Source organism: Epinephelus moara, chromosome 12, assembly GCF_006386435.1.
Source record: "Epinephelus moara isolate mb chromosome 12, YSFRI_EMoa_1.0, whole genome shotgun sequence".
NCBI lineage: Eukaryota > Metazoa > Chordata > Actinopteri > Perciformes > Serranidae > Epinephelus > Epinephelus moara.
In genome coordinates, this window is record NC_065517.1 from 34,051,403 (window position 1) to 34,074,935 (window position 23,533).

A 23,533-nucleotide genomic window follows, 5' to 3' on the forward strand; every position below is an offset into this window, starting at 1 on the left:
ACCTCCGAGCAACTTCCATAGGAATTAAAGGTTTAATGTTTAATGCTGTATCCAGTTTATACGCCCATGATTTGTCTCTAAACGCAGCTGAAGCCGAGTGAGTGACTGATTATGCTGCTGCGTCACTGAGAGGAAAGGGAACAATAGCAAAGTGACTTAAAAATAAATTCAAAGGTGTGTGAGACAGCCACAGGAAAAGAGGAATGGCAGGGGGCCACCAGAGACTGCACAGGGGCAGACTTTGGTGCTACACCCCCACATGCTGTAGTCCCTCACAAGCACAAATCAGCTGCTGTCTTTATATCATGTTAATAACTGTGTTGATGCAGGTGGTCCTGCTGTGATAGAGATGGTCATATGTCGCACACCAACCCTGTCCCTCTCCTACGCACTGCCCTCTATACTGTGTCATGTTTGGATCCATCCTCTCCAGACATCAGAGCATCTGAAGGAGCCTGAGTTTTTTGGGGGATTGAAAAAAAATGCGTAAACGCATGCGTAATATCCAACAAATGCCTCGAGGCAGCTGGAGGAGGGTCAGTCACATCGAGTTTCACAACAGCGACCTGATACAGGACTGTAGTGAGAGCCGCCCGGTGCGCAACGAGCTGAGGAGCGGGTTTGATGCGTAAAAGCGCAAATAAGGGAAAAGACATGCAGGTTGTTTACAGCGCGAAGCTCCTCCAGCTGATCATCTGACATAACGCGACTATCGGAGGACATGTAGGCAACTTTGTGTCTGGACGGTGAGTGTCAGATTCTGAGAGGAAAAAGAAATGCTTTTGATATTGGAAAAACATATGTCCATGATTTTTGTGCGCATAGACTGCAACAGTTTCGCACTGTCTTTTTAAAGCATGCGTGTGTTTTCCGTGTCAGATGAGACAAATTTGCATCGTGTTTACAAATCCACGTGACTATAATCATTTTATTTCAGATGGTGCGTCTATAGCAAAACGCATTCTGAGGTAATTGACGTTTATTGTAGTTTATTCTTGCAGAATCAAGAGGTATGAAGAGGGTTGTTGGTGATTTGTGCTGTGACGCATGTTCTCAGGTCAGGCATCTCTGTGTTCACTCGTGTACTGGTGTGTCTCGCCCTGCTCTCACAGACCCTCGGACACATGATGGAGCCCGTCATGGCCGTGATGAACCGCGCAGGTGAACTCGCCGCCTGCCGCGACCCAGCGCGCAGAAAGCTGGGGATGAGACAGTTCTCGACCTCGTTTCACCTCCAGCAGCCGCTGCAGCTCCAGTATGACGGACTCGCGATGGGGCTCGGAGTGACCGATGATGCGCATTCAGTCGGGAGCGCGCATGTGAACATCGGGCATGTTGACAGTAACGCGGCGCGTCACGGAGTGCGCATCTATCCGGTGACATCACCGGGACAGCTGTCGGCCAGCAGGCACCTGCAGCAACTCAACACGCAGTACTGTAACCACGGGCAACACGCATCCCATCATCAAAACTACATGCACGTGCCACAAGCTGTTAACTACGGCAGAGACGCAGCGCACCTCGGTGCGCCCGGGTGGACTCCTGCGGGACTCCTGGAACAGGTCCAAGGTATAGACTCTGATCAGGTGGACGAGGAGGTTCTGATGGGGCTGGTGGTGGAGTTCGGTTTGGACCGTGTGAAGGAGCTCCCGGAGCTGTGGCTCGGACACAACGAGTTCGAGCTGGTGGCGGACTTTGTGTGCAAACAGCAGAGCAGAGTGAGCTGAGGAAGAGGAGGCTGAGAGGAAACCTGTGGCTGAAGTGGAGTGCAGCCTGGAGGGTTACTGGTTTACTTTATTTCCAAAGCATTCACTATTCATTTAGGGACTGTTCTTTATTCATCAAAGGGAGGGGTGGAGGCTGGGCTGTGACTTGGCTAACATTTTAAATACGTTGAGATCAAAGTGATTTTGATGAAATATCACGAGGCTAGTTGGGTTTTTATCTTTTGACCAACACATTCTCACTGCGACCTCATCGCATATCCACGTTTGGTCATGGACTTGCCACGTCCACATATGACGTGCAAGGTACCCTGGGTGTGGTGGTTGTTGACGTTCTGGGACGCCGTGCCAACTTCAGCCTGTTACATGCATTGTCTGTTTTCAAAATACACTTCTGTTTTCACAGGAAATGTACAGTTTGCATACAGTCGCTTTCAAAATAAAAGCACTACATCAGCACAACACCGCAAATTGACAATTTTTCTTCTTCACCAACACATGCACGTTGTTTCATTTAGGAAAAAAGAACTGGGTTTGGCTTTACAATCTTAGGGGAAGTGAACACCGGCCTCCCGGATGAAAGTGGTTGTTGTGTTGTCGGACTTCTGCCCCCTTTAACTTATGTTGCTGTCCTGCCACATTTCCCCTTGACGCTGCCAGGTGCGCTTAAACAATAATGGTGACTGGATATGTATCATGCTGATGTGAAAGGACGGCTTTTTCATTGGTGTCTGACACCAGAAGTCACTGAATAAATGCTGCTATTCAGCGACATAGAAGTGAGAGCGGGTTGTTATGATGGAAGCATTCGTTGCACATGATGTGTCCAAGGACCGTCAAAAATTAGAAAATCCAATGATTATATCTGTGTTTACAGTTTCAGACTGTGGTGTTATTTTGGTTTCTTTTTTAAGAAAGCATGTCTTTCAAACCCGCACATTTGTAAGGCATGTTTACTTTAAAAAAAACAGTGGTAAAATAAATAAAAAATACAACCACTTAAATTTGTATGCCCCTCCCTTATGCCACAATAAAAAAGCAACACCCCCTCATAAGTAATGAACGGTCCCTTACTTTTAACTTTCCCCACACCGTTTAACACACAGGTGACACTCCCACACCCGCCACATACCTGTTTTCATGTTTCCTGTTTGTATGCGCTCTCAGTTTGGGTAGCTCTGTTTGCCGAGTTTCACCGCGCTGTCCTTCTGCTCTCCTGTCCGGTGATCCTCTCAGAAAAATGCCAGATTATAAACAGCTACCGTCCCTTCGAGTCACAACACACACGGAAGCAAAAACAGCGTGTTGTCTGACAGGCCATCAGTGAGCCATTTTTCCCCAGGTGAACCACTTCACCTTAAATCTGGTTATTTTACGTGAGGTTTGGTTTATAACAAGATCCTGCGGCTGGTGTGCACCAAGCTGTTTCTTTCCGTCTGTGGAAAATAATCCATCTTTTACGTTAACGAAAGTTAATTTCTTCTTTGGCCAATAAGACAACAGCACTTTGGCAAACAGCCAATCAGATTGCAGCCGGTCAACAAGTAACCAGCCCCACCCGGCATCACTTTTTTTGCCAAGGATTTGCGCATGCGTACTGTTGTTGCCAAACGTATCCAAACCATTTTAAACTATTCTGGTGGCCACAGACTTTAACCTGTAGATTAATAATAAAACCTGCAGTTTTAGTTTCAGCAGCATTCAGACATGTAAATATGTATTTTGGAGCTCATAAAGCTGCAAAAATCACAAGTTCAATTTCTGCAACAGGTTCAGCCAGTGATACTTTACATCTGTAGTCATGATACTGTGAGATGATCAGAGTCTGGATACTTTGTCTCTTCAACGCTTTGAGATGTTTCTTATCTTCAGCATTGCTTCAGAGACGACTTTGTACAGAGTTGGTGAAAAAAAAGTCACTTTACTGAGAATGTTGTGTTCAATTTGCAATAATGAATAAAACAGCTTTTTAGAGAACTGAGCACTGAGTCTTGTTTATTTATTTAATTTATTTTTGTTTTGTATTTTGTTTTGGAGTGACGATACATACATGCATATTGTCTGGATATGATATAGCAGCAGTGTGAAGATAAGATAAGATAAATGTTAATAATAACACAGGAAAAATTTACACATTATAGACAAGGCAAGGCAAGGCAATTTTATTTATATAGCACCATTCATACACAAGGCAATTCAATGTGCTTTACAAGAGAAATACGTTAAGATAAAACATTAAAGGAACAATAGATCATTAAAAACAAAAGCTAAAAGCAAGAAAAACAGTGCAGAAAATGCATTTAAAAAGCAAACATAAAGCAAAAGCAACAGCAGACAAATATAAAAACAATAGCTACAGATTATCCTAACAATAAGTTACATATCTAGTTCACTGGTAAGCTGCAGTAAATAGTGATGTTTTAAGCCCTGATTTAAATGAGTTGACAAATCAAGTAGTCAAATCAAGTCAAGTCAAATTTATTCATAAAGCACATTTAAAAACAACCCAAGTTGACCAAAGTGCTGTACAGTTAAAAATGAATAAAAGAGATACAAGTGAAGTAAAATAATGAACAGAACAAAAACAGCAACCAACATAGATCAAGGCACAAATAAACACATAGGCAACATTAGGAGGACTCAAAAGCTTTAGTAAAAAGGAACATTTTTAGCCTTGATTTAAAAGAGTCGATGGAGGGGTCAAGTCTGACAGAGAGGGGAATGCTGTTCCAGAGTCTGGGGGCTGCGACCACAAAGGCACGGTCACCCCTGAGTTTAAAATAAGTGTGTGGAACAGTTAAAAGCCCCAGGTCAGCCGACCTGAGGGGTCTCTAGACGGAGTATGGGGTTAAAAGTTCTGTCATTTAGGAAGGGGCCACTCCATTCAGGGCTTTGTATGTGAATAAAAGAAGTTTAAAATCAATACGGTACTGCACTGGCAGCCAGTGAAGAGAGGCTAGGACAGGGGTGATGTGGTCTCTCTTTCGGGTACCTGTCAAAAGTCTGGCTGCAGTGTTTTGTACTACTTGTAAACAGGGGAGAGATGACTGATCAGTTCCAGTGTAAAGAGAGTTGCAATAGCATGGATGACTTTTTCTAGGTCCGTGAAACGGAGGAATGGTTTGATTTTTGCGATGGTGCGAAGTTGGAAAAAACTGGCTTTGACTACTGAGTTAACCTGTTTATCAAACTTTATCAAACCCTTTCCACAAAATATTTTTGAATGATTTGACCGAGGGGAAGCATGTAGATGGAGAAAAGAATGGGACCTAGGACTGAACCTTGCGGGACGCTGCAGGAGAGAGTAGCTGGCGGAGAGGAGAGTGTGCCTATGTTTACGGAGAAGGTTCTATTGTTGAGGTAGGATGTGAACCAGTTCAAAGCAGTGCCATTAATTCCAGCGCCATGGTGGAGACGGTCTATTAATATGTCATGGTCAACTGTTTTGAATGCAGCACTGAGGTTGAGGAAGATGAGGATGGCACAGTTACCGGAGTCAATGGAGAGTAGCAGGTCGTTGTGGATTTTTTTCACAGAGATTCTGTGCTATGATAGCACAACAGTCAAGAGCAGCTCAACAGTCCAAAGCAAAATAAGTGACCGAGTGCTAAAAACCAAGGCTAAAATATTACAAAAATACAAATTAGATCAAATAAAATAAGAATATAAAAATCTATATATGTGATAATAATATATATATATATATATATATATATATATATATTTATGATAATAAAAACAATTCAATAGTATCAAATATAACAAGAAATCGTATATACTATGTATATAGTGTGAGTCAGGAAGCCTTCCTGTACAGCCCGTCCCCTGTCAGGGACACACTTTTGTATAAGCACAAACACACTCATGTGGACTTGGAGTGTGAGCTGAGCCTCTCAGGTTATTTTGGGGGTCAGCTGTCGTTGGGTCCGTCAACAGCAGGACCCTCCTCCCTCCTCCTCCTCCTCCTCTCTCCTTCCTCTGCCTCTCTCTGTCTTTCTCTACCTCCTCTCCTTCACTTCACTGATCCTGGTAAGACTCTTTTTGCTCTCTACCTCTTTACAAATGTCTTGTTTCGGTAAAGTGTCTGTCGATGTCTGCATTCATGTCTTACATCATGAGTGTTGTGTTGTAGCTAAAACTCAACATTTGTGCTTCTTCTCTGAGGAGATTTTTTGGGGAAAAAAGTTTTTTAATTTCTAATAGGCATTAAAATGATCTGCTGGTTGGTTTAGAGATACCTGTATGCTCGTGTATACTCTACTGGTCTGGTTTACTGTATAATATTATAGTAGCCTACTTTAACGTGCTAACACGAGACAAACACATGAAGTGCTTCCATAATGGCTGCCATGGCACAATAAGTTGCTTTGTCACTGTCACTGTCTGGAAGTCTGGAAGTCACCTCACTTGGTCAGTGCCTCAAAACTTTCAGTCAGACTATATTAATGTCATATTAGTGGAATCATGTTATTTACATTTAAAGACTACAGTTTTATGAATCTGATGAAAGTGTATAAAACAAAACCTAAACTGTGTCATAAAGATGTTTTAGGTGTTTTCAGATATTTGGTCAAATGTGTTGTTATTGTTGCTGTTTTTTGAGCTGAAGACTAATTTTGTGACTTTTTGGCCTCTTTTGTGACGACAGCATCATTTTGCTGTAAAAACTACCTCCAGGCTTTAAAAACAGTAACAGCATTTGTTTCTCTTGATTCCACTTATTTCTAAATGTAGACCTATTTATTATATTTATATAATTTCTTTTCTCCAGAAATCTCTGGTTTCCTCTCAACAATAGTTGGATAAACTCAAATATTAACAACAGTTGGCTCAACGAAACAAATACGACAAGAAAACAAGGTTTTATAGTTGTTGTTTTTTTCCAGACAAAAAGTTTGATCTGAAAACGACATAAAAACATTTCTAAACACATCGATCCCTCTACATTAAATCATCTTTTAGTTTAATGTCAGCAGTCTGTGCTGTTTAAATCATTCAAAGCTATGTTTCTTTTAATGTGGTGTTTCTATTATTTTGTCCACCTCCTGTTGGTTAGGGTTTACTAGATGAAAATATTAGTCCGAGCTGTTTATTTTGATGTCGCTGACACATTGAAATTTAGGGGAGGGACTGTGATTGGTTGCGTAACTTAACGGGTGGAGCCTGATTTAGTCTTTTGGGGGGGTCATCACAACAGGATTTTGGGGGGCAAATGTTGTATGACATCAAACAGGTCAACAGATTGTAGTTACATAAAGTCACAAATTTCAATGTTTCGTACAGTGTGTCTACTGTTTGTGTGTGTGTGTGTGTGTGTGTTTGTTTGTCAGTTTGACCATATTTGGGTGCTCTCAGAATAGATGAGACTGTAACAGGTGTGGTCTGGTGTGTGTGTGTTCATGAGTGTGTGTGTGTGNNCACACACACACACACACACACACACACACACACACACAAGCACACACACACACACACACACACACTTACAGACAAGTAAAACATGATTAAATGTCTAAAGCCTCATTAGAAATCCCTCGCTGCTTCAGTTACCAGCTTGTGTTCCACATTAAAAAAAAGTCACATATTTACAATAGAAGGACGAAAAACAGAAAGTCACACAACAGTTTTTCTAAATGGAGTCTGGCTTTAAAGAGAACAAGATATAGTTTAGATATAGATATAATGAAACTAGACTTTGGTGCTCAAAGTGCCAAAAAATGTCATAAGCACAAGCCTCTCGTCCATGAGTAGATGCACGCTTCCTTCTGCGCGGTAATTTCGTTGGTGGGTGTAGTTTAGTAGAGAGAAAATAGTTCCTACATGAAACTGCTCACAACAAGGTCTGTGGATCATCTTACTGACAACTGGTTCAACCAAGTATTGGAGATATCAGCCGTAGAGATGTCTGCTTTCTCTCCAATATAATGGAACTAGATGGCACTCAGCTTGTGGTGCTCAAAGTGCCAAAAAAAAAAAATACATTTGATAAACTCAACATCAATGTCTCTTTTCTAGGAATCATGATCCAATTACTCAAGATAATATATAGTCCTTGTTGTGAGCAGTTTAAACTATTTTCTTTCTGCTGGACTACTCCGGCCAACTACATCATGATGCAGACAGAGCTAGCTAGCTAACGTTACAGCTCAGTACAGGAGGATCCCGTTAATGTTTATGTCTCAGACTCAGCAGTGCAACAACAACATGTGAACACAACACATACAATAAACACGTAGAATAAAATACAAAGATGCTAAGAATACAGTGGAATCAGGAATCAATAAATATAATAAATATCGGCCCATAAAATGTCAATAAAGTGCGTCATGAAGAATTTAAAAGACGAATGGCCGAAGCAGTAAAAGATTTTGATCGGCTGTTAGTTTTGTAGGCAAGCAAGACATACCGACGAGGGTTAGCCCTTACCAAAATGCAAGTGGCTTTTGTGAGCATTTGTTGGTCACAAAAGCTGGCCAGATCCCTGAGTTTCACTCCTGTGATTTTAGAACACGTTTTAATGATGCTGTACAGGCTGTTTTTATTATTTTACAAAGTCCTCAAGAGCCTCCTCATGGCCTGATTCAGGTCCCTGAAGAAGGGACAGCAGTGCAGTGTCATCTGAAAATTTAATTAAGTAGCTGCCTACCTTGGCACTCCTGCATTCATCTGTGTACAGGATGAAGAGTAAAGGGGAAAGGACACATTCTTGAGGTGAACCTGTGGATAGGACACAAGAGTCTGATACACAGCCATTTGCAGAAACTCTCTGCTTCCTGTTAGTCAGGAGTGTCTAGCGCTGTCATGAGCATGAGCCTCTCGTCCACGAGTAGATGCACACTTCCTTTTGCAAGGTGATACGGTTGGCAGGTGTACTTTGGTCGAAAGGTATACATTTCTACATGAAGCTGCTCACAACAAGGTCTGTGGATAATCTTGAGTGAAGGGGTGAGCAGTGTCATGTAGGTACTATTTTCTTTCTACCAAACTACACCTATCAATCGTATCACCACGCAGAAGGAAGCGTGCATCTACTCATAGACGAGAGGCTCGTGCTCATGACAGTGTGACATGTAAACACTGATCGTGTACTCCTCGGCAGAGCTGTTACGTTAGCTAGCTCAGTGGTGCTAGGTGAGCTAGCAGTAGCTGTTCGCTTCCTTCTGCGCAGTGATACAGTTGGTGGGTGTGGATAAGTAGAAAGAAATTAGTTACAACATGAAACTGCTCACAACAAGGTCTGTGGATTATATTGAGTAACCAGGTCATGATTTCTGGAAAGAGACATTGCTGCTGAGTTTTCAAATGTATTTTTTGGTTCTTTGAGCACCACAAACTGAGTGCCATCTAGTTCCATTATACTGAAGAGAAGACAGAGAATATCACTACAGGTGAGAGGAAAATGTGTGTATTTGATTTTAGAGTGAACTGTCTCTTTAAGTAGAAGAGGACTAAGTATTAAACCTTGTCTGGACGCACATCACAGTAGCCGGTGAATCAGATTTGCTGTTTGAACATGACAGAGCTTCCACTGACCCACAGAAGCTGTGTGCATAAAATCAGAGCAGCTGTAGGGAGGCGAGAGGCGCCGCAGGAGTTCAGAAGCTTATTATCTTCCAATATTTAAACCCACGTTCCATTAATAACACGACAGACACGCTGACGGACCACTGAGATTTGTCACATCAAACCCACACTTTTATGAGACTGAATTAAAAGATTAATATGAAGTGGATTTAGTTGACAGATACTTTGTACATGAGATAACAGTTAGTCTGCTGGTTAAATACAGACGTTGACCACATGTTTCATGTCACTGAATGACTCCTGGAAAGTGTCCTATGGTGCTGTATCTATCTGTTTCAGCAAATATAATACATACAAAATAGTTTTCAGCAGAAGTTAAATTTAGAAATCTACCAAAAAGCAAAACTGAAATCAAGGATTCAGATTTAGTAAAATCAAAATTCTAGATTTATTCACTGTGTATCTAAATGACCACCTGAACGTTTCTTTGATATAAAAAAGAAAAAGTTCATAAAAGATTTAATCATCTCTAAATACATGAAAACAACCAACCAGCAGCCTGGAACCAGATCCAGATGAGAACGTCTCAGAGGCAAACCTTCGACTAGTAGCAGGTGTCATCCACAAAGAAAACATCATATCCTAGTCTTTTTCTTTTGACTTTCTGAAGAAGCAAATTGTGCCAGTTTGTCTCTTAATTTTTATATATATATATATATATATATGTACATTCAGATATGGAGGAATGACTCTGTAAATATTCCTAGAACACTGAGGATGGAGACATCAGTGAAAGCAGCTGAGGTGTTGGTGCCCCCCCAGCCTGACATGGACGCCAAGAACACTGAAGGTGAGGCAGCAGCTGCACCTGCAGCCTGTGGCTCCTCCTCCGACGACTACATCAACCCCATGGAGGAGTTCAGCAGAAAGCTGGAGGACATCATCAGCACCCACGGCTCTGCAGCCAGCCTCCTGGACAAACAGGTAAAGACACATGAAAACAACCTGCAGATTCATTTCTAACCTTTGGTGATGTGTGTGTAAAAAGTGTGTTGTTTCGAATGTATCAGAGCACGATGGAGGCGCTGACGGAGAAGATGAAGAAGGAGCCAAAAGATGACATCCCAGTTGCTATAGAGACAGGTGAGGCAGCATGATGTTTTAGGAGTGATGCTGTCAGCAGCATGGTGCTGTTTGTCAGTCACCCTCAAAACTCTTATAAAACAAATTCAAAAGGTTGAGCGACATGTGCAAAAGACCAAAACGTTATGTCATTATGTCAAGATATCCTCACTTTTACTCCTTCTGATGGGTCGACTCCAAAAATACTGGATCCTACATTTCCCATAATGCTACTGGAGGATTCTTCTCATAATACATCTCAAAACTACAATTACCACCTCAGGGTTGTATGCCTCTGTGAGCAAGTCACGTTGCATGTACAGTTTCCATCCATGTCAGTGAAAACATGGATGATTCACACACAGAAGATCTATACAGTCAGCACAGTTTCAAGATTAGAGTCACCAATTCACCAAATGTGAAGACCAAATGTCTTCTGTTCCTGAGAGCCATCCATCCATCCATCCATCCATCCTTCCATCCATCCATCCATCCATCCATCCATCCATCCATCCATCTTCACCTGCTTATCCGGGGCTGGGTCGCGGGGGCAGCAGGCCAAGCAAAGCACCCCAGACATCCCTCTCCCCAGCATCACTTTCCAGCTCCTCCTGGGGGACCCTAAGGTGTTCCCAGGCCAGACGAGATATGTAATCCCTCCAGCGTGTTCTGGGTCTGCCCCGGGGCCTCCTACCAGTGGGACATGCCCAGAACACCTCCAGCGGGAGGCGCCCAGGAGGATCCTGATCAGATGCCCGAACCACCTTAACTGACCCCTTTTGAAGTGAAGGAGCAGCAGCTCTACTCCGAGCTCCCTCCAGATGTCCGAGCTCCTCACCCTATCTCTAAGGCTGAGCCCAGCCACCCCACAGAGGAAACTCATTTCCACCACTTGTGTCCACGATCTCATTCTTTCAGTCACTACCCAGAATTCATGACCATAGGTGAGGGTTGGGACGTAGATGGACCAGTAAATTGAAAGCTTTGCTTTCTGGCTCAGCTCCCTCTTCACCACAACAGACTGGCGCAGCGCCCACATCACTGCAGAAGCCGCACAGACCCGCCGATCCATCTCACGCTCCATTCTACCCTCACTCGTGAACAAGACCCCGAGATACTTGAACTCCCTTGCTTGAGGCAGTAACTCTCCCCCAGCCTGGAGAGGGCAAACCACCGGTTTCCGAAAGAGGACCACGGCCTCAGACTTGGAGGTGCTGACTCTCATCCCTCAACTGCTTCACACTCGACTGCAGAACGCTCCAGTGCATGCTGGAGGTCACGGTGAGATGGAGCCAACAGAACCACTTCATCTGCGAAAAGCAGGGATGCAATTCTGAGGTCCCCAAACCGGACCCCTTCCTCCCCCGGGCTGCGCCTCAAGATATGACGTTAAAACATGATGATGTCACAGTCAAACTGACCTTTGACCTTTTGACCTTCATTACTTTATCCTGTTAGACATTTGTGTGAAATTTTGTCACAATTATCTAATAAATTCTGGAGTTATGGCCAAAAACATGTTTGGTGAGGTCACAATGACCTTTGACCACAGAATTCTGACCAGTTCATTCATGACTCCAAGTGGACGTTTGTGCCAAATTTGAAACATTTCTTTCAAAGTGTTCTTGAAAATTTGTGTTTGAGATCAACACAAGGTCACAGTGACCTTTGACCACCAACATCTAATCAGTTTATTGTAGAGTCCAAGTGAGAGTTTGTGCCAAATTTGAGGAAATTCCCGTAAGGTGTTCTTGAGAGATTACATTCACAAGAATGAGACAAATATGGTAACAGTGACCTTTAACCTTTGACCACCAAAGTGAGTCCAAGAGTCCAAGTGAATGTTTGTACCAAATTTTAAGAAATTTCCTCAAGGCGTTCCAGAGATATCGCATTCATGAGAATGGGACAGACGGATGTACAACCCGAAAAACATAATGCAGAGCCATAAAAAGTAACATTCACAGTACATGTACTGTGAATGTTACTAACACACAATATGGTAAGAAAGTAAGAAATACTCAATTATTACATGTAGTAACATTAAAGTCTTGTATATTACAAGATAAAAAAGAAAAATTTAAATAGACAAGTAAATAAAGGTGTCTTACGTCAAAACATTTCCTCTTGATGGCGAGCAGATATTGATTCTGTTGACAGTTCATGCAGCAGTTTGAATAAGCTCTCATGAGATAAAACGAATTTAGGGGACAGAAATGGTGATTTTTTTTTTTCTGATATTTAATTTCTCAGTCTATAAGATAATAAACATCCGGCTTTACTTGTCCTGTTTGTCTTTGTCCCTCTGCAGAGGTCTGTCTCATCATGAAGAGTCTGGACAAACTCTCGTCTCCAGAGCAGAAACTGGAAGATGTGGTCAGGAGATACGCTGAACTGGTGAGATACTGAGACTTTAACCAACTGGTTTCTGTTTAAAACAACTCACACAGGAAAACCGTGCACTCACTTTCAGACATCTTTTGTTCCGTGTGTGCGTGTGTGTGTGTGTGTGTGTGTGTGTGTGTGTGTGTGTGTGTGTGTGTGTGTGCAGGCAGCCCTGCGGCGCTCTGACGAGAAGAAGATGTGTGTGCTGCAGCAGAAGTTGTCCATCCTGCTGGACGAGCGGCAGCAGCTGCAGGAGGAGAGTCGCAGCAGCATCACAGCTCGCAGCAAACTGGAGACTCTGTGCAGGGAGCTGCATGGACACTACAACGCTCTGAGGGTGTGTAGCTGCAGCTGAGCTGCTGTGTTCAATGCAGCCTCAAGTTATTTAGCATTCTGGGACCAAGAGACTGATGGTAGCTGCTGTTGGAATCTTGACCTACTGTAAAGTCAAAGCCACTACTGAACACCTTTTTCTCCTACAATCCTTCCCTCCCTCTCTGTCCCCCTCTGTCCTCCTCCCCCTCCAGGAGGAGACCCTTCAGCGCTGCAGGGAGGATGAGGAGAAGAGGACAGAGATCACCAGCCACTTCCAGACGATGCTGACAGAGATCCAGGCTCAGATCGAGCAGCACAGCAACCGAAACGACAAACTGTGCCTGGAAAACAGCAACCTGACGGACAAACTGGAGAGTCTCATGACCCAGTGCGAGATGAGGGAGGAGGTGAGGGGGGAGGGGTCAAAGGTCAACGTATTTACTCTTTAAAGAGCCTAATAAACCGTAATATGAGCCACTTAGATTTCCTCTAATCTTCTCGAAAACAGTTGCAGAGAACCCATTTATACATTTAGATGAAGAGGAGCTGTTCATTAATGACTTAAAGACTTTTATATCAGCAGCTCTGATGATTTTGCACTTTTTAATAAGCCGTCAACATAAAACTAAAAAGTTATGTGTAATTGTCTCGGATTGTGTTGCTTATTAAATGCTGTTGATTGATCTATAAAATGATAAACTCAATATATTTTGTTTATTGACAAAACAAGACATTTAAATATTTTAACTTTGTCTTCAGAGAATTGGGATAAGCATATGTATAGTTTTTCTACTATTTTACCGACCAAACAATTTATCAATTAATGGAGAAACGTCTGGACAAATGAGTGGATAAAGCAGGAAATTGTTTCAGATTCAGATTTTTTCTGTGCTCTTCATCTCTCTGCAGAGTTTGGAGAAGATCAACAAGCATCGCGACCTGCAGTACAAACTGGCCGAAGCCAAACTGCAACAGGCCAACGCTCTGCTGACCGAGGCCGAGGAGAAACACAAGAGGGAGAAGGAATACGTGAGTGCATGTTATGTTCAGCTCTGGAAACCTTTAATTCCTACCCAGAATTACAAACACCACAAATATGATTTTATAGAAAGGGAGTAATCAATGCAGTCGCCAGAGGAAAATGTTGGCATTGTACATTTCTGTAAACCACAGACATGTTGCATTTGTACATTTCATATGTATCATATCAAAATTTCTAAAGTGACGTAATATATAAGCTGACTTTGTCATCTGGAGCTGGAGTGGATGGTGAATACACCCGCCAAGTTGCAGACCACTGGTCGAGACCAATAAACAACAACACTAGTTTTTTAGCAAGGCATTTCCAGCAGCAGATTTTACCATAAAAAACGGGTATTTTTAGCCAAAACATGATCTTTTCCTCACCATACCCAAGTGATTTTTGTGCTTAAACATACCTAGACATTAACCACAGTGTTGTTAAAACATGACTCATTACATATGGGACTCTTCTTTATTTATGAGAGGACAGGGTAGCTGTTTTTTTTTTGTTTGTTTGTTTTTTTACCCTCCCTGAACCTACGAATATTTTCTCCCTAAGTGACTGGTGGAAAATGCATGACCCTCCCTCCACCATATATTATTTATTCAATTTTTAAAACTTACCCTTTTCTGTTTTTACAGATTCTGGCGGGGATAAATGGTGTAATTTTCTTTAAATAAATCAATACAAAATACAACCATTTAAATTAGTTTGCCCCCCCTCAAAGCCAAAATAAAAAAAGAAGTCTCTTCCCCGTGCTTCAGAAATTATTTGACACGCCTCCCCCTTTTTGCTCCACCCACTTCCCCCTCATAAATAATGAACAGGCCCTAATAACACACAAATGCAACATATTTATAGTTTGCAGAAACGTACAATACCAACATATAATCATCTGATTGAATTAGATTGTTTTTATTGTGTTCTTTTCCAGCTGTTTCTGTCATTTAATGCTATTTGATATTTTCTGTCTTAAATTGTTTTTATCTTGTTTCTTAGACCTAATTGTGAATCTTTAAGAATCACAGCCATGCTTTTAAAGTTCACAAACATACATGATTATTGTCTACACATCTTTTTCCCTTTTTAAAAATATCATTTGTCAGTAGCTTTTCTTTGACACATTAACTATCCATAATGTGGTAGCGGTACCCAGATTGACTGTGTATTGTCTCTGTCGCCGTAGTTGCTTAGGGAGGCTATTGACAAAACAAAGAAATGCTTCGCTATGAAGGAGCAGGAGCTGACCATGAAGAAGAAGGTAAAGAAACGTCTGTAATGTGTCTCCGTCTGTTCTCTTCTAACCAGTTACTGGTTCAGGCTGCTGAGTGGAAACTGCAGACTCAGACACTCAGAGAACAGGGGACTGTGATGCAGGCACAGGTGACTATTCACTGACAAGATTAATATGCTGACGGTGAGGACAGGTAGCACACACCTGGTAGCAGCAGCAGGGATGAAATGATTGTTACCATAGCTACAGAAAGACGGGGCTGGAGACAGATTTTTATAAATACTGAAACGATTGTTGGTATTTTTGAAATATTTTTGACATTTTTTCAGTTCACTGATAAATAAATATAAAAAGCTCAGGTGGTAAAACAGTGAATCCTCCGTCTTAAACAGGCCTACATTTACCTTTCCAGACACTACTAAATATTATAACTCTATATATTAGCATGCTAATGTTATGTCAGTTATCTGCACAACAGTTACCTCTACAAATGTTAGCATGTTGTTTTTTTGTGGTAAGTCAGTACGGCTGCATGTTAGTGCATGTTTGTATCCCACTGGCTAGCTCATCACCACTGATTTGCACTGTGCTCATATGGCGGTTACAGCTGATACTGGGATGGCGTCATCCCAGAAGCGTAGCACCCACCCTCCAGTTCCCCTGTGGTTAGCTCTGTCAACGCTGTTTCCCTTGTTTATCGCTGTTTATGGAGTTAGCACCAGAAGCTGTTAGCCGCCACCTCCATGTTGAGAGCCCTGTGCAGACAACTTATATGCTCTGAATTTCAGATAAAGCCCCTTTATTAAATACCCAGAACTCATTTAGAAGCAAGTCACTAAAACAGGGACTTTAGACTTGGATTAGACTGATATAAGACTTGACTACCTGAGGACGTTTTATTTGTATTTAAAAAACATTAACAGTATTTTCAGCACTCAGAAATCTGAATTTACTTTGAAGGACCTGCGACTTGATTTACACTTTTAAAATTTAATCAACAAGTTTTATTTTGTGCTCTGACACACCAAGCTCATGGTTGGCTTTTGGCCAATGTCGGGCCGATGATGAACATCTGCTGCCCTAGTTTTTGCAATGTAGGCTGTACCGTTGGCACTAGCTGGCCGATGTCAGCTTTTTTCGGCTGATTCCGCATGTTGAATTAGTGATGGAGCCTTTCGGTTAGAGAAATCACTCTAATTGGCAGTGCAGTGTAGTGCACAAGAAGACTAAAGGAAGTGAGGAAAGTAAAAAAAAAACTGCAAAAGTCAAGAGGCCATGAAATTGAAACAAACTTGTCATATTAGAGAAGGTTATTGTTTTTGGACAAAGTCTTTGGCAGAAACAGTACATAATTGTTCGCATGGTCAATATCATGGTTGTGTTGTTAATGTGCTAACCAGTGTTTTGAGTCTGTCCCGTTGGTCTTTCAGTTACCTTTTTTGAATGATGAATACAGACTACTGCTGTCTGCTGCTATGGAGAGTTATTTCCTCTCATGCAGGTGCAGAATGAATGTGTGAGGTAGTTGTTGACTGTAGTCTTCATGGTGTGTTTAAGTGCAACATTAAGACACTGGCGATGGGAGGTGACGCAGCAGTCAGCCTTTGTCGCTACAAGTTCTTTGATGTCAGTTTGGTGTGTCTGGGCCTTAAAGTACTCTCCCTGTCTGATGAAGACTGTTACCTGGTGTAAGGTGTTCTGAATGAGTCCACAAATGTTCAAGCTGCAGCTCAAACTAACCATCATGTCAGCAGAATGAATTCTGTCCTGTATCAGGACTAAATGTTGAATTATTGATTGAGCAGCAACTTCCTTTATTTCTCTGTGTAAATATTAAGTTCATTTTTGTGACAGCTGCTGAATATGAGGCTAAACTCCCTAATGTATAACGCTGAGAGCAAAATCATGCGAGTATGAATGATTAATGGCCTCTAGCAGTGTGCACAGCTCATAACTAATGACTGATGCAATTTGTAATTCATCACTTAGAGGCACAGTCATTATCCAAAATAACATGTTTCCCAAGATTTACAGCAAAATGTTTTGGCTCTGTAAACACACAATTATGTGCCTTTACTGAGCTGCTGTTAAGGAATAAAGTCTTTGTCTCTTTGACAGGTGTGAACTGATAAACAGTGAGGTTTTGAATATGAGTACATTTTCAGTACACATGAAATAAAAGGAGTGTTACGTTTAATTTCACAAAAGTAACATAATGAGTCGATTTAGGCCCACAGAAGAGTCACAAGAAGCTGTAGTGATCAGCGTCTTGGTAGCTGTCGGTCTCAAGTTAGGAAACACTGTAAAACATTTCAAGCTAATTTAAGTTTCCCTGTTGCCATAAAATAGTGACTCAACTGAATAGTTAGGTCAAGTTAAACAGAAGTTGAAAAAATAATATGTAGGATTGTTTTCTGAAATCCAGACAGGTGAGGGGTTGATGTTTAGCCACAAACCAACTTGATTTAAACATAATGCTGATTTCTGTCTGTTCTTCAGTCTGACTGTCTGGTCTTTCCATCTGTCCACAGCTGACCCTCTACGCTCAGAAGTTTGACGAGTTTCAGGCGACACTGGCCAAAAGCAACGAAATCTACGTTCGCTTCAAGAAGGAGATGGATAATGTATGTGGTTACAACTGTGAAGCCTTGTTGGTGTGAATGAGGTTGTTAAGATGGCTTATAGTGATCTAAGTGGTAACCAGTAGGAGGAGTTTGTCTTTAGTGTCCATGTTCCTAGTCAAACCAAATTCCAGAAAAAAATGTTGGCATTGTACGCTTCTGTAGACTACAGATACAACACAGTTGCATGTTATCATGCAGTATATACGTTGAAACTTGTGGTTAGGTTTAGGCACAAAAACTTTTTTATGGTTGGGAAAAGTATGGGCTCAAAAAGTCAGCTCATATACTACATCACTTTGGAAATGTTGATATGAGACGTTTGCAGAAACGTACAATGCAAACATTTTATTCTGGTGGCTGGGTTGTTTTCCTGCAGCTTTCATTTGTGTGACTTTGTTTCCAGATGTCGTCAGTGCAGCCCTGTGATTTTAAACTTTTTCTTTTTAGATGTCAGAAAAGATGAAGAAAATGGACAAAGAGTCAAATCTATGGAAGACGAGGTTCGAGAACTGTAACAAGGCTCTGACTACCATGATTGAAGAGGTATGTTGATGACGTTGTGATTCTTGAACTTCTGCTGACCCTTCAGAGGTTTTGTTGAGAACCGAGCCCACTATGCCAATGAATGATCATAATCTGATAACTTGCAGATTGTTTGCTGCTGGGCCCTTAACCCTCATACTTATTTTTCCAGTTTTATTTTCATTATATTCTTCACTTTCTTTGCATCTTATTTTCTCCATCCTTCCTTTTGTTCCAGAGAAGGGAGAAAGGTAAAGAGTATGATGTGTTTGTCCTGAAGATTCAGAAGCTAGAGAAGTTGTGTCGCGCTCTACAGGATGAGAGGGTCGTCCTTTATGAGAAGATCAAGGAAGTCCGTAAGGCCAACTCCGACATCTCAACCAAGGTCCTCAGCACTGATGACACCAACTCTGAGGATGCTGATAAACCCACCCTGCTGACCCCTGGGGACCTCCAAGAGCTCCAGGAGCTCCAGAAGGAGGACCCAGTCTTAACAGAGAACATGTCCCGTCTGAAGGAGGAACAGGCCAAGCTGCAGGAGTTCGCTGCCTCTCTTTGGGACACACCCGGGGACAATGACGAAGAAGACAAAGCTGATTCAGACCCTGAAGAAGACTTGGTGTCTTCTGCATTTGACCACTTTAAAACCAAAACTCAGGACAAAAAGGAGGTGGTTTCAGTCCCTGAGCAGGTGGTAGATGTCAAATGTGAGGCAGCAGAATCAGTTCTCCCACAGCCTGATAAAGTTGAGGAGGTTCCACAGCCAGCCATGTCCACACCTGTGGAGGACACATCTGAAATGATACCAACAGACACAAAACCAGAAGCAGTAAAAGTTCAAACCCAGGTCGAGGACAAAGAGGTGCAACCAGTTAAACCAGATGAGGAGATCCAGCAGCAACCTGCTGAACTGGCGCAGACATCTGAGCCTGAGGAAGTCCAGATTCATCCAGCAACAGACCTGAAACCAGACACAGCAAAGGCTGAAATTTTAGTCGAGACTGGTGAGGTCAAACCAGTGATCCCAGTGGAAGTCGAGAAGGCCCAGGCCGCACCAGTGGAAGTACAACAAGAAGCACCAACCAAGTCAGCTCCACCTTCACAAAACACACCTAAAACCACTGCTTCCTCCAATGCAGAGTCCTCCAAAAAGCAAACACCAAAGAAAAAGAAGAAGAGGAACGCCAAGAATGCAAGCTAAAGTTTAGGATGCGCTGAAGGTGTGTGTGTGCGTGTGTGTGCTGTTATTTGTGTGTTTGTGTAACTGAAATCATAATGTGCCTTTTGTAAAACCATAAGTTTGTCCCAACTGGTGCACCTGAAGAGTTGTCAGTGTCACTTTTCTCAAAAATCAATGTCACCAGATGAGGACGGACAAAAAGCCGACTGTATTTTATAGTCTGAATGTCTAAATGTAACATAAAAGTAACATTTAGTTGGTCGAAAGAATGAAAGGCCTTACTGAAGTATAACAAAGTCTAAATGACTGAGATATCAAACATGATCTTTCTCTCAGAAAAATTTAGTGTTAACTTAAGTGCCATAAAAAGTGAAAGCTTTTGCCTTATGGAAGGCAAAATGCCAAAAAGAAAACATTGTTTGGTATCAGTGCCAGTAAAACTGCAGTGTCTCTTTTAACCTAGAAATCACAACGACTCTAATAAAGTTATTTTTTGACCATTTGACCACTGATACATTTTTTTTGTCTTGTTTTTATTTCTTGTTGTTAAATTAGTTGTCTGAAATTTCACATCATGATATTACCCAAGATTACATGTCACTTGTCCAGCCACATTTCTTTTATGTTCACACAGAAGACAGACAAGATTCCTTTCTGGTTTGCTTTGAACACACATGGAACAGGCTAGCGAGTGCCCAGGTGTGAGTCACAGGTGTGAGGCAAATTGTGCACAAAGAATTGTGGGTAATCCATGCCTGCTGAGGATACACACATGCATCCTTGAACATTCTCTTAAAAGAATCTTGACATTGGAACTGCTCATTTCAGTTTATTTGGATTTATTTTATTTAAAATATAAATCTTAGTTCTTCAGAACAAAATTATACACTTCACTTTTTTTTTCTAAATTTAGAAGTCACAAAGTCAGACAGAGAACTTTTACAAAAATTATTTACTCAAGGTTTACTTACTAACTTATTTACCTCAGAGCTCAAAGTAACATTCAAGGTTATTTTTTTTTATATATTTCACTCTTTTACCCTCATGTTGATCAGATGATCCAAAACAAAATGTCAGCTGTAAGGCTTGTCCGCATTCTTTCCTGTTTCAACCAGGTGGCAACCTGCAGGGCTGGGGAAAAAAATCCAATGCAAAATTGCCAAAAACTGCAGTTCCTCTAATGACCACTTGAAGCTGTCTCAAAGAGCAAGTTAATCCCTATAGACCCCCATGTTAAAATGTCAATTTTAACAGCAGAAATAAACATGTTTACAGCCTGGTACAAAACACAGTTTTGGTCTCTTTAGCTATTTTCCATGTTCATGACAACTGTAGAGGGCTGGTGTTGAGGCTTAAAGTTAATCTAAGGGTGTGGTGAAGCATCACCACCGACTATGAGTCAGATCCACCCCTTGATCCTCCACAGTTCCAGCCTCTCATCCAAATATGGTCACCTCTGGCTCCAAAAATCCAAGATGACGACAGCCAAGATGCCAAACTAAAGGCTTTAAATGGGAGTCCACAACGTATGGGTGACGAGTCTGTAACTATGTTCATTATTTTTACACAGTTTATGGTGAGGAGCACACAAAATATCCTTACTTTTAAAGAATGTCCTCTTTTGTACAATCTTAAACTTGGTCCTCACAAAGATAGGTGAACAAGAATACACACAAGTTACAGTCAAATAGAAATGAAATGTCCAGACTCCAGATGGAAATATGGAAATATTTTCCTGAAGATGCAGTACAAGATTATCACCACTAGATGGAGCTGTTTCTCTCCACAGGTGAGGACTTTAACGCCTATCTTGTTATATTTAGGATGCAGTACAGCCTTGCAGCCACTAGATGGTGACAGTGTTCTTCTTTTCACATGTGTATTGCATCATCAAGGTTTCCCACTTCTGATCTTCAAGGCATGTTTGGATGATTTCAAGGTTTTGGACACACATTTAATGCTGTCATACCTCATTGTGCTCCTGAACCAGTTCTCTCTTTATCATTGAGCCACAGGGAACTGAAACATTAACCACAGCAGTGTTTGTGCCTCTCTCATTAGTTCCACTCTGTCTGTTTCATCCTGTACAATGAACATTTTGTGATTTATGAAGGCACCTACAGCCTCAGTATTGTAAGTTTATGACTCAATGTTGTGTTACTTTGTAGATACCGATATGGAGTTTTATTTGCCATAAAATCTCGACCTCAGTTGTGAAATTTTATATTAACAACGGTCAAAATGTAAACATTCAAAGTTTATCGTTGACCACGCAACAAAACCACCTCTCCTCCAGGCCCATTTTGGTGTTTATTTTTTCTGAGCACTTTCTTGAACACTTTCTGGGGCTGACTCTATCTGCTGATGGAGATATCATCAAAACTCCAGATTTGCTAGTAAAAGCATGGGCTGATTATGAGTCACTGGACCCCTGGGCTCAGATATACAAGAGGCTCCACCACAGCTGACGTAGGAGCATAGGAGCAGTTGTTTTGCCTCCTTTATTTTGTTGTTTTGTGTCTCTGTGTCGTTGTTTCACACCTTTGTTTCACACCTGTCTCTTTGGTGTAATCTTGTATGGGGTCATTTTGTGTCTCCTTGTGGTTGTTTTGCCCAATTCATGTCTTTGCAGTTGCTTTGCATCACTTTGTGGTCTCTCTGAGCCTCTTCCTGGTCGGTATGTGATAATTTGAGCGACATGTTGAGGGTGAAGGCCAGGGGAGCCCCTGACCATTTGGGCCTCTGGGTCTGTACACAGCAGGGCCGGTCAGTAGTTCATCCATGACTAAATGGAACTTGAGGTGAGATTGTTCTCTAAAACTGCAGTTTACAAAGTTAAGAATGAACTTTAACCTTTATGCCAACATGTATGAGATTCATGTTAATGAATGTGATGAATGTGATTCCCATTTACAGGTCATTAATCAAGACTAAACAAAAACAACAAATATCAAACAGTATATTTTTCCGACAGTTAATTCAACATTACTGATCGGATTCCAAATAAGATTTCATGATTAAGTCTTATACATTCTAAGAAATAAGGGGGCTCATTAGACCCATATAGTGTTTTTAAGGTTATCTCCATACTGAAGGAGAACCTTTTTTGGTTTCTGGTAGAACCTCATAAAGATTCCACCAGGAAACCTTTTGGAGGGTTCAGCATAGAACCTAACCTACAGGGGATCTACCTAAAACCTTTTTATATTCCAAAGGTTTCATCTAGATCCCACCCAGGGGGATTCCAAAAATAGTAACTGACTACATTACCCATAGATCTCTCTCCCACTAATCATTGATTTAGTTTTTCAGGCTGGCCTGGGGCCAAGGGAACATTGATGTGGTCCAGCACAGTCCATAAACCTCATGGTTCGCAATCATGTTTTTTTTAGAGGATGGCCTTCTGAAATCATTACTACTACAGCCTTTACTATTTCAATAGCCATGTTTCCATCAGCCTGTTTAGATGCGCATCTACAAGTATTGCATCGGAAAATTATGATGGAAACACCAAAATTCGAATTAAAATCCCCTAAACTAAAATACACTTGCTTTAGCCGGGTTTTGGTTGATTCGAAAAAATGTTGATTCGCAAAACGGGGGATGGAAACAGTTATGTTCGAATCAAGTCTGACGTAGCGCACCTCTCTCCATGGTGATATCCACACTCCGGGTCGGGAAGGCGGTAATGCATTTACAAGCTGGTGGCCAACCGCCAGAAAACGTAGAAGAAGAAGAATGCGAGACTTGTTTTGTTCCGTACATTTAATGGAAACACACAGGATTCGTATTTCTTTTAACGAAGCATTTTCCAATGATTCGAATCACTTTTGGATGGAAACATAGCTAATGGTGCAGTCGGGTTGGAAACACAAACCT

At 41.6% G+C, this 23,533-nt stretch overlaps 2 protein-coding genes across 3 annotated transcripts; both read left to right on the top strand.

Moving 5' to 3' along the window:
- The first annotated feature begins 605 nt into the window (after positions 1-605).
- cited2 (Cbp/p300-interacting transactivator, with Glu/Asp-rich carboxy-terminal domain, 2) lies at positions 606-3,101 on the top strand. Its single transcript, XM_050057962.1, has 2 exons — positions 606-746; positions 1,113-3,101. The coding sequence occupies exon 2, from the start codon at positions 1,125-1,127 to the stop codon at positions 1,725-1,727; it is 603 nt and encodes a 200-aa protein (XP_049913919.1). The 5' UTR covers positions 606-746; positions 1,113-1,124; the 3' UTR covers positions 1,728-3,101.
- A 2,539-nt stretch (positions 3,102-5,640) lies between these two features.
- Positions 5,641-20,168, top strand: txlnba (taxilin beta a). 2 transcript variants are annotated; one of them, XM_050057928.1, is made up of 11 exons: positions 5,641-5,753; positions 10,016-10,232; positions 10,319-10,391; positions 12,682-12,767; positions 12,922-13,092; positions 13,283-13,477; positions 13,980-14,099; positions 15,281-15,355; positions 17,860-17,952; positions 18,400-18,495; positions 18,713-20,168. In XM_050057928.1, exons 2-11 carry the CDS (start codon positions 10,026-10,028, stop codon positions 19,673-19,675), a joined length of 2,079 nt encoding a protein of 692 aa, XP_049913885.1. In that variant the 5' UTR covers positions 5,641-5,753; positions 10,016-10,025; the 3' UTR covers positions 19,676-20,168. The 2 variants fall into 2 exon arrangements, with proteins under 2 accessions (XP_049913885.1, XP_049913886.1); XM_050057929.1 differs by lacking the exon at positions 15,281-15,355 and adding an exon at positions 15,403-15,477.
- Positions 20,169-23,533: the final 3,365 nt, after the last annotated feature.

Coding starts and splice junctions, on each gene's coding strand:
- cited2 (XM_050057962.1), top strand. CDS start 1,125: ATGATGGAGCCCGTCATGGCCGTGATGAACCGCGCAGGTGAACTCGCC.
- txlnba (XM_050057928.1), top strand. CDS start 10,026: ATGGAGACATCAGTGAAAGCAGCTGAGGTGTTGGTGCCCCCCCAGCCT. Junction 13,093..13,282: donor GACACTACAACGCTCTGAGG/GTGTGTAGCTGC, acceptor CTCCCCCTCCAG/GAGGAGACCCTTCAGCGCTG. Junction 15,356..17,859: donor AGCTGACCATGAAGAAGAAG/GTAAAGAAACGT, acceptor ATCTGTCCACAG/CTGACCCTCTACGCTCAGAA.